General features: G+C 40.5%; 2 protein-coding genes across 2 annotated transcripts in view; both read right to left on the bottom strand.

Annotated features, from left to right (window-relative positions):
* LOC121907568 (interferon-induced protein 44-like) overlaps positions 1-9,389 on the bottom strand; it is a 198,666-nt gene that overhangs the window by 135,193 nt on the left and 54,084 nt on the right. The window lies entirely within an intron of this gene.
* The window catches only part of LOC121907557 (kinesin heavy chain-like), a 28,384-nt gene that overhangs the window by 13,333 nt on the left and 5,662 nt on the right, over positions 1-9,389 (bottom strand). The window contains exons 3-15 of the mRNA XM_042427185.1: positions 7,698-7,771; positions 6,771-6,875; positions 5,755-5,803; positions 5,580-5,635; positions 5,298-5,385; positions 4,906-5,030; positions 3,647-3,751; positions 3,384-3,532; positions 2,853-3,001; positions 1,218-1,387; positions 1,053-1,121; positions 752-958; positions 136-282 (exon numbers count right to left, since the gene is read on the bottom strand). Coding sequence (XP_042283119.1) covers positions 136-282; positions 752-958; positions 1,053-1,121; positions 1,218-1,387; positions 2,853-3,001; positions 3,384-3,532; positions 3,647-3,751; positions 4,906-5,030; positions 5,298-5,385; positions 5,580-5,635; positions 5,755-5,803; positions 6,771-6,875; positions 7,698-7,771 — 1,493 coding nt within the window. The remainder of the gene's footprint in view (positions 1-135; positions 283-751; positions 959-1,052; positions 1,122-1,217; positions 1,388-2,852; positions 3,002-3,383; positions 3,533-3,646; positions 3,752-4,905; positions 5,031-5,297; positions 5,386-5,579; positions 5,636-5,754; positions 5,804-6,770; positions 6,876-7,697; positions 7,772-9,389) is intronic.

The following is a 9,389-nucleotide window of genomic DNA, read 5'->3' as shown; positions in this document are numbered from 1 at the left end:
CTCTGTGAGTTTATCATATTGTATGTTTTCTCTTCTTCTGTGGTGGCGGTCCTCTACAAACATGACCACACCGGCTGACGTGCTGCTGAGTATGGTGAGTGAAATGTGACAGTAGAAGAAGAGTTTGTGTCTTACGGCTCTGAGCTCGGTGGTACCGAGGACGCTGCCGATGTCGCTGAGGTCTCTGAGCAGCAGACTGAGGATCTCTGCTGACCTCTTCTTGTGATGAGAGCTGAGCTCCTGCAGGTGGGACAGTTCCCTCTGCACCGCCTCCAGACTCACCTGAACAGCACAGGAGCAGAAGATGCACAGCTCAGCCACAGAGAAAGAAAACTAACAGCATTAAACACTCGAGTCGATGTTCCACTTTGAAATCTCAGTGAAACTGCAGCTTTCCAGATGTTCACATGACAGGAAAACATGTTCCTTTGGCTCCATCTAGTGGCGAGATCGTGAAGGACACAGAAATGATAGATATGATAGAAATAATAGAAATAATAATAGAAATATTATTTATTTGAGCCACTGCTAAAAAGTGGCTCAATGAGACTTCATCCTTTACAGCCTCCAGTTGTGTTTATATTTACACTCTTGCAAACTATACTGTTGGGTACCGGTACTGAACTCCAGGTACTGGTATCAGTTCAAATGTGAACGGTACCAAACCCTTCAGTGGATTTAACAGAATCATGTGATCAGATGCATCAATATCTGATCTTCATCCTGACATCAACTCTGCTGTTGGACTCACAGTTTTGTGTGCGAGCTCCTCGTTCAGCTGCTCGTTGCAGCGGCTCTTGTTCTCCACCTCCTGGCTCTTGTGGTCGTAGTTGACGGCGAGCTCCTCCAGCGCCTGCAGCACCTCCTTCACCTCCTCTTTGGCCAAGTCGTTGTCTCTATGCAGCCGCGACACCTCCTCCTGCAGACGCTGGTAGTCCTGACGGCTCCCCGCCAGCAGCTGGAGGGAGGACGGATGACGGACAGGTGGAGGGAGGTCAGATTGATTCATAAATGAGACAACGGAGGTTCGAACACTCTCAGGTGAGACTCACCTCGTCCTGATCAGTGAGCTGCTGCTGCAGCGCCTCTGCTGTCTGACTGTGATGGTTGATCTCCTCGTCCTGAAACACCAATCAGAAACTGTTAAAGTTTCACAACACAACAAACTGCTCCGACGCTACAGGTGAGACTCAGCTGATGGTTCAGGTGGGACTCACCTTGTCGTCCAGCTGATGGTACAGGTCGGTGATGAGCGTCTCGTATTGTGTCTTCTCCTCGTCTGACAGAGGGACGGGGGGCGGGGCCAAGCTCTCAATCACTGCGGTGGTGTCACTGCTGCTCTTCTTGGCTCTGCTGCTCAGCTGCTCATCCACAGGTACAGACTCACCTGGAGAAGTTCATATTACAAATTTGTGTTCTGGTGTCTGATGAAGTTCAATCAAGACTTACTGAGTCAGATTTCATGTCTCACCTGTTCCTGAAACAACACAAGAGCCTGTTTATGTAACACCTGGAGACAGAGCAGACACGTCTCCTTTAATGATGTTAATCTTCCTCTATAATCCATTTTATACCTGATTATTTTAAATATTCGAATTATATTTGAATTTTTAATGCTCAAATTTAGCCTATTATTAATATTTACTATGTACCTACACAAGCAGGCTGCTGCATTACTAATGCCATGTTGTTATACGTTCTGTCCACTAGAGGGCGTCCCAACATTACCAATAAACAGGTGATCACTTTCTCATTAAGTAATAATTAAGCTTAGGCATAAAATGAATAACGTTAACTGAAATGCAAATATTAAATAAGCTTTCATCGTACTGTATATAAACTGAAATATAAATAAACTCACATCAGCTTGTTATTATTTGTGACGGGATGCACTGTGAGACCAAATGAGGAGCTCTGTGTCCAAACCCCAAACTGCAGCTGCAGCTCTGATCACTCAGACTCAAGTCTTTTACTGTTGCCTTTTTAAATTTTTTCCGTCTGTTGATGGAAATCTAAAATTTTTCCATACATCACTTCTTAAATGTTTGGGAGTGGTGATCTCTGTGGGAATGTCACTTTCTGCCATTTCTGATATAATGACATTAGAGGTTAATGTTAGTACATTAATATATATATATGAAGTATATAGAAAACTTTATTGTTTATCAAATATAACAGAAGCATTTGTTTTTTACTATTCGATTTATATTTGACTCCTTATATTCGTTCCAACATCCTCAGTCTTCATACTTTTATTTGATGTCCATCAGACTGTTATTCCTACAGGAGGACGTCTTACTTTTTAAATCCTTTCTTAGTTCCAGTTTGACTGAGATGTTTTCTGAAATCAACACTGTCCTCCAGCTGTTAAAATGCAGCTGAGAGATGAATGACGTTGAACTCACAGCAGTCGGCTTTAGTGGACACTTTATGGACTGTTTTAGGTTTTACTGCTCAGGCTGCACAGACTGTTGACAGAAGGTCCTGCAAACAACTCAGGGACAAGAATACTACGTCTACCCTGCCTGTTTTTAAGAAACACATCACAGCACATCAATCACAGATCAGGCGGTGGAGGACATTATCGTTCAGCAGGTCTTTATCTGTGAAACTAAATTTGATCATTAGGAGGGTTTGTGCAGTAATAAAGCAGAATTGTACCTGGTGTGATGCAGTAATGTTTACAGATTTTAAATGTGGGAAACAGAGAGCTCTGATATCAGATCAGTTCTCTGTGTCAGATACTCTGACTGAGGGTCTGAATCATCAGTTTTTGATACACTAACATTAACAATATGTACAATTAAATTATGATGTGGAATTTGATAGTTTTCAGTTTTTGTTTTCGTCACCTTTCCTCCAGCGTTTCAGCTCGTTCTCCAGTTTCTGGATCACGATGTTCAGACTCCTGTTCTTCTCTTTCTCCTTCTCATACTTCTTCTTCCACTCCTCGGCGGTCAGCTCCAGGTTCACAGACACTGTGTTCTTAATGGTCTTTGCCCTAAAACACAGTAACAACACAGGAAGTGGTTTCAAAACACACGCTGGTCTCCTCAGTCGGCTGGAGGCGAGCGCTACTGTCAGTAGACAGTTCATAAGTCCTCTGACTCTGGCAATCAGAGTCCAATCAGCCCAGTGTCGCTACGCTGCTTCATTTATTTTTATAAAGTACGTTCTTGATCATCTGTTTTAAACGAATTACAGTCCACTAATGCTCAGACATGTCTTTATACCTTTATTACATGAGAACTGAATCAGTGGGAGATCAATTCTATGAATTACTTTAGATTATAACTTAATGTTAGATGACTTTTAATTCTTTAATAACTGTACAGTATTGCTGAGGTCTTTTATTTTGAAGTGCATGAGGTGAGTTCCTGTACCTCTGTCCGAACATCAGGGTTGATTTGGTTTCAGCCTCGTTGTAAACAGACGGCGAGCAGCAGATGATGATGGTGGTTCGGCAGTTTCCTCCCAGAGAGTCCTGCAGGATCCGGGTCATCTTACTGTCCCTGTACGGGACGTGGGTTTTCTACAAAAAAACAACAAACATCAATAAATAACATCAAATAACGACAAACAAGACTTTCTGTTCCTACAGACAGTGAAGTAAACTGAAGTGTGAAAACAGGAAGTGAAGACTCACCGTTCCTTCGCTCAGGGCGGCAATGACGTTTCCGAGAGCAGACAGAGACTTGTTGATGTTCTTGGCTTCGTCCAACACGGCGCCCTCTGCGCCAGTCTTACTCACCTGGACAACAACATCAATATCATCAGTACAGAGACTTAACAGGTGACCAACAGGTGACCAAAAGGTAACCAACAGGTAACCAACAGTTAACCAACAGGTGACCAACAGGTGACCAACAGGTAACCAACAGGTGACTGACAGTTAACCAACAGGTGACCAACAGTTAACCAACAGGTGACCAACAGGTGACCAACAGGTAACCAACAGGTGACTGACAGTTAACCAACAGGTGACCGACAGTTAACCAACAGGTAACCAACAGGTGACCAACAGGTAACCAACAGGTAACCAACAGGTGACTGACAGTTAACCAACAGGTAACCAACAGGTGACCGACAGTTAACCAACAGGTAACCAACAGGTGACCGACAGTTAACCAACAGGTGACCAACAGGTAACCAATAAGTGACCAACAGGTGACCAACAGGTAACCAATAAGTGACCAACAGGTAACCAACAGGTAACCAACAGGTGACCAACAGGTAACCAATAGGTAACCAACAGTTAACCAACAGGTGACCAACAGGTAACCAACAGGTGACCAACAGGTGACCAAAAGGTAACCAATAGGTCACCGACAGGTAACCAACAGGTGACCAACAGGTGACCAACAGGTAACCAACAGGTGACCAACAGGTGACCAAAAGGTAACCAATAGGTGACCAACAGGTGACCAACAGGTAACCAACAGGTAACCAACAGGTGACCAACAGGTAACCAACAGGTGACCAACAGGTGACCAAAAGGTAACCAATAGGTGACCAACAGGTAACCAACAGGTGACCAACAGGTGACCAACAGGTAACCAATAGGTAACCAACAGGTGACCAACAGGTGACCAACAGGTGACCAATAGGTAACCAATAGGTGACCAACAGGTAACCAATAGGTAACCAACAGGTAACCAATAGGTGACCAACAGGTGACCAACAGGTGGCCAATAGGTAACCAACAGGTAACCAATAGGTGACCAACAGGTGACCAACAGGTGGCCAATAGGTAACCAATAGGTAACCAATAGGTCACCAACAGGTAACCAACAGGTAACCAACAGGTAACCAACAGGTAACCAGCGGGTAACCAACAGGTGACCAACAGGTGACCAACATGTGACCATATGAAGGAACAAGGTGAGTGTGAGGGAACAGTGTGACCTTCTCGCTGCCTGCCAGGTCGACCAGGTAAAGTTTCCCTGACAGTTTGGTCTCCGTCTCCACATTCTCCTGCTTAATGTTGATCAGAAAGATGCTGTGGCTGCGAGAGCTGTGCTCGTTCATGTCTGCAGGAGGAACAAAAGTACACGTTAGTATGTTAGTAGAGAGCTGCTGGCGCCTCCTACAGGCTGCACTGTTCATCACAGCCACAACAGGTTCTCACCTCCAGTGAGTCTAAAGTTTGTCCTGGAGGATCATGGTGGTCTACAGGGTTTAACGAGTGTATGTGAACTGAATCAACTAGTAGTGATAGTAGTATGAGTATTATCAGACCAGTATCAGTAGTACTGTCAGTATTATCAGTAGTATCAGTAGTACAGTTGGAGACTCACTGGTCACAGCGACGTGTCGGTTTGCTTTTCCCTCGTCGATGACGTCCATGACCTCCTCCGGACTGGAAACGAAACGCTCTGTACAGCCCTGACAGGAAACACACCAACGCAGTGTTACACTGTACTATTACTGCAGTACTGATACTACGGTTACAGTATTATTACTGATGAACTGATACTGTAGTAACTACTATTACTGCAGTACTGACAGCAGCTCATATAAATACAGGTAAATAAATAAATATAAATACAGGTAAATAAATATAAATATACAGCAGGTACCTTCACAAAGGGAACCCTGTTTTTGTCCTCGTGGACGGCCAGGTTCGTCTTTGACACTGAAACATGAATCACAGCAGTCAGCAGGTCGTTTTATTCCAACACTCTGCTCCATTATATATGTAATACTTACTAATATACTTAATATAAATATTATATATGTTAAATGTTTTCTCACCATCCAGCAAGTCTCTGATTTTATCCAGATAGATCTCAAAATAAGACACCTGCAGAGAGTCAGCAAACAGATCCTTTAACATTTGGATTCAGACACTATAAGAAATGTAATATATAGTGTGTTTGTTTGGTAGTTTTCATGCTGCTGAAGTCTAATCACTGCTGAAACATCAGCATCAGCTGTTTATGTGCTGTTAAACTTTAATTTAAGATGTTTTTATTAGTGCCTTTCTTTTTTAAATCTGTCACAATCCTTTTACTCAATGTGTTCTGTTTGTTTTTCTGTCATGTTATTCATGCAAATAGTAAATAAACTGAACTAGAATTAAACTGAATTAAACTCGTCTGTCAGGTTTTGGGGCAGCAGGAAGGACTTTATTGTGAAACAACCACAGGAAGTGTTGCAAATGCTTAAGTGGTTAATTAACAAATGTTTGTCATGTTATATTCTAAAGATTTTAAAGATCATTTTAAAGCTTTTCATGTGTTTTTTAATGAAATGTGGTTGCAGGATATAATGTGAGATATAATGTGATATGTGGTGAACAGTGAACATATGGAGAGCAGGCGGGTCAGTGAACGCCTCGCTGGGTCTCTGCAGGACGTCTGACCACAGATCAGATTTAACTGTTTATATACTGAACACGAACAATAACATCAATTTATATGTTTTCATATTTATAAATTGGTCTTTTTTGCAGAAGTTAACGTTCTTTCTAAATCAATCAGTTTATATGATGTATATTATCGTACTATTTATAATAATATTGACTTATTTTATTACACGTTATTCTAGCACCTTTCATATTAATACAGATTACAGGAAGTGCTTCCAGGTGAAGAACAAACTAACGAGGCAACAGAAATAAAGTTCAACCGGAATTAAATGAGGCACTAATGTTCACAAAGACTATTAGAAATATATACAAAATATTAAAACTAGGTGAGTGAAAACAGTAAAACAGACTTCATGTGTGGTGACCGATGATGTCACCGGTATGAAGATGACATCATCACCTTGATGTGAAACTCCAGGTTCTCGTCCATGGAGTAGATGTGGTCAAAGATGTCTCTGGCGATGCGAGGGATGATTCCCATCAGCCGAGGGTCGTGGAGTTTCCCCTGAACATAAAAACGTTTCACAACAACAGTCGACACTTACACGATAGAATACACGAGACAATTTAGTGTTTTCATTATTTTAAACAAAGACAGAGAAGAAACACATGAACAGTATGACATAAAACAATGCTGCAATAACAACTAGCACTGCTACTACTACTGTAGTACTGCTACTATTACTACTGTAGTACTGTTACTATTACTACTGTAGTACTGCTACTACTACTGTAGTACTGCTACTATTACTGTAGTACTGTTACTATTACTACTGTAGTACTGCTACTACTACTGTAGTACTGTTACTATTACTACTGTAGTACTGCTACTACTACTGTAGTACTGCTACTATTACTACTGTAGTACTGTTACTATTACTAATGCAGTACTGCTACTACTACTGTAGTACTGCTACTATTACTACTGTAGTACTGTTACTATTACTAATGCAGTACTGCTACTACTACTGTAGTACTGCTACTATTACTACTGTAGTACTGTTACTATTACTAATGCAGTACTGCTACTACTACTGTAGTACTGTTACTATTACTACTGTAGTACTGTTACTATTACTACTGTAGTACTGTTACTATTACTGTAGTACTGTTACTATTACTACTGTAGTACTGCTACTATTACTACTGTAGTACTGTTACTATTACTGTAGTACTGTTACTATTACTACTGTAGTACTGTTACTATTACTAATGCAGTACTGCTACTACTACTGTAGTACTGTTACTATTACTACTGTAGTACTGCTACTACTACTGTAGTACTGCTACTACTGTTATTATTAAACAGTGAATGTGTCAGACTGACCTCCATAGTGTGAGTTTTCCCTGATGACGTCTGACCGTATGCAAAGATGGTTCCATTATATCCTCCCAAAACATCTGAAACACACACAACACACACTGAATGTAAAACACACACTGAACAACACACACTGAATGTAAAACACACACTGAACAACACACACTGAATGTAAAACACACACTGAACAACACACACTGAATGTAAAACACACACTAAACAACACACACTGAATGTAAAACACACACTAAACAACACACACTGAACAACACACACTGAACAACACACACTGAATGTAAAACACACACTGAACAACACACACTGAATGTAAAACACACACTAAACAACACACACTGAATGTAAAACACACACTAAACAACACACACTGAATGTAAAACACACACTGAACAACACACACTGAATGTAAAACACACACTAAACAACACACACTGAATGTAAAACACACACTGAACAACACACACTGAATGTAAAACACACACTGAACAACACACACTGAATGTAAAACACACACTGAACAACACACACTGAACAACACACACTGAACAACACACACTGAATGTAAAACACACACTGAACAACACACACTGAATGTAAAACACACACTGAACAACACACACTGAATGTAAAACACACACTGAACAACACACACTGAACAACACACACTGAACAACACACACTGAACAACACACACTGAATGTAAAACACACACTGAACAACACACACTGAACAACACACTGAATGTAAAACACACACTGAACAACACACACTGAACAACACACACTGAATGTAAAACACACACTAAACAACACACACTGAATGTAAAACACACACTGAACAACACACACTGAACAACACACACTGAATGTAAAACACACACTGAACAACACACACTGAACAACACACACTGAACAACACACACTGAACAACACACACTGAACAACACACACTGAATGTAAAACACACACTGAACAACACACACTGAACAACACACACTGAATGTAAAACACACACTAAACAACACACACTGAATGTAAAACACACACTAAACAACACACACTGAATGTAAAACACACACTGAACAACACACACTGAATGTAAAACACACACTGAACAACACACACTGAATGTAAAACACACACTGAACAACACACACTGAATGTAAAACACACTGAATGCAGATTCATCTTCTTCGTTAGAAACGATAAAGTTTTATTTTCAACATCTCTGATGTTTTTCTTTATTTTATTGAAGCTCATTTAAGATCAGTTTTCATTTTATTCTTCATGTTTTAACAGACTGAATATTTCTGTTTTTCTTGTGCACTTGTTACTTTTCATAATCAATCATTATTGATTAATCTGCCTGTTATTTCCTTGATTCCTTGATGAATGATTTGGTCTATAAGATTTAAAAAGATAATAATACATTAAGTTCAAGTCGACGTTGTCACGTTTTGTTTTATTGACCTAGAGAATTAATTTACTGTTACGAGACAGAAAGAAACACAATTTACCTGCTGAAACCAGAGAACTTTGAACAATATTTAATAATAAATCATTTTCTGTCAACTGACCAACTGATTAATAAATATTTTCAGCTCATGTTTTGGACTTCCACAGTTTATCATCAGTCATCGAGGCAGATCACGCACAGTCAGAGTATAAAGGGTTAAATCTC

The sequence above is a fragment of the Thunnus maccoyii genome, chromosome 11 (assembly GCF_910596095.1).
Source record: "Thunnus maccoyii chromosome 11, fThuMac1.1, whole genome shotgun sequence".
NCBI classification, from domain to species: domain Eukaryota; kingdom Metazoa; phylum Chordata; class Actinopteri; order Scombriformes; family Scombridae; genus Thunnus; species Thunnus maccoyii.
Note: the sequence above shows the minus strand (reverse complement) of the source record. Positions and strands in the feature narration are given on the sequence as shown.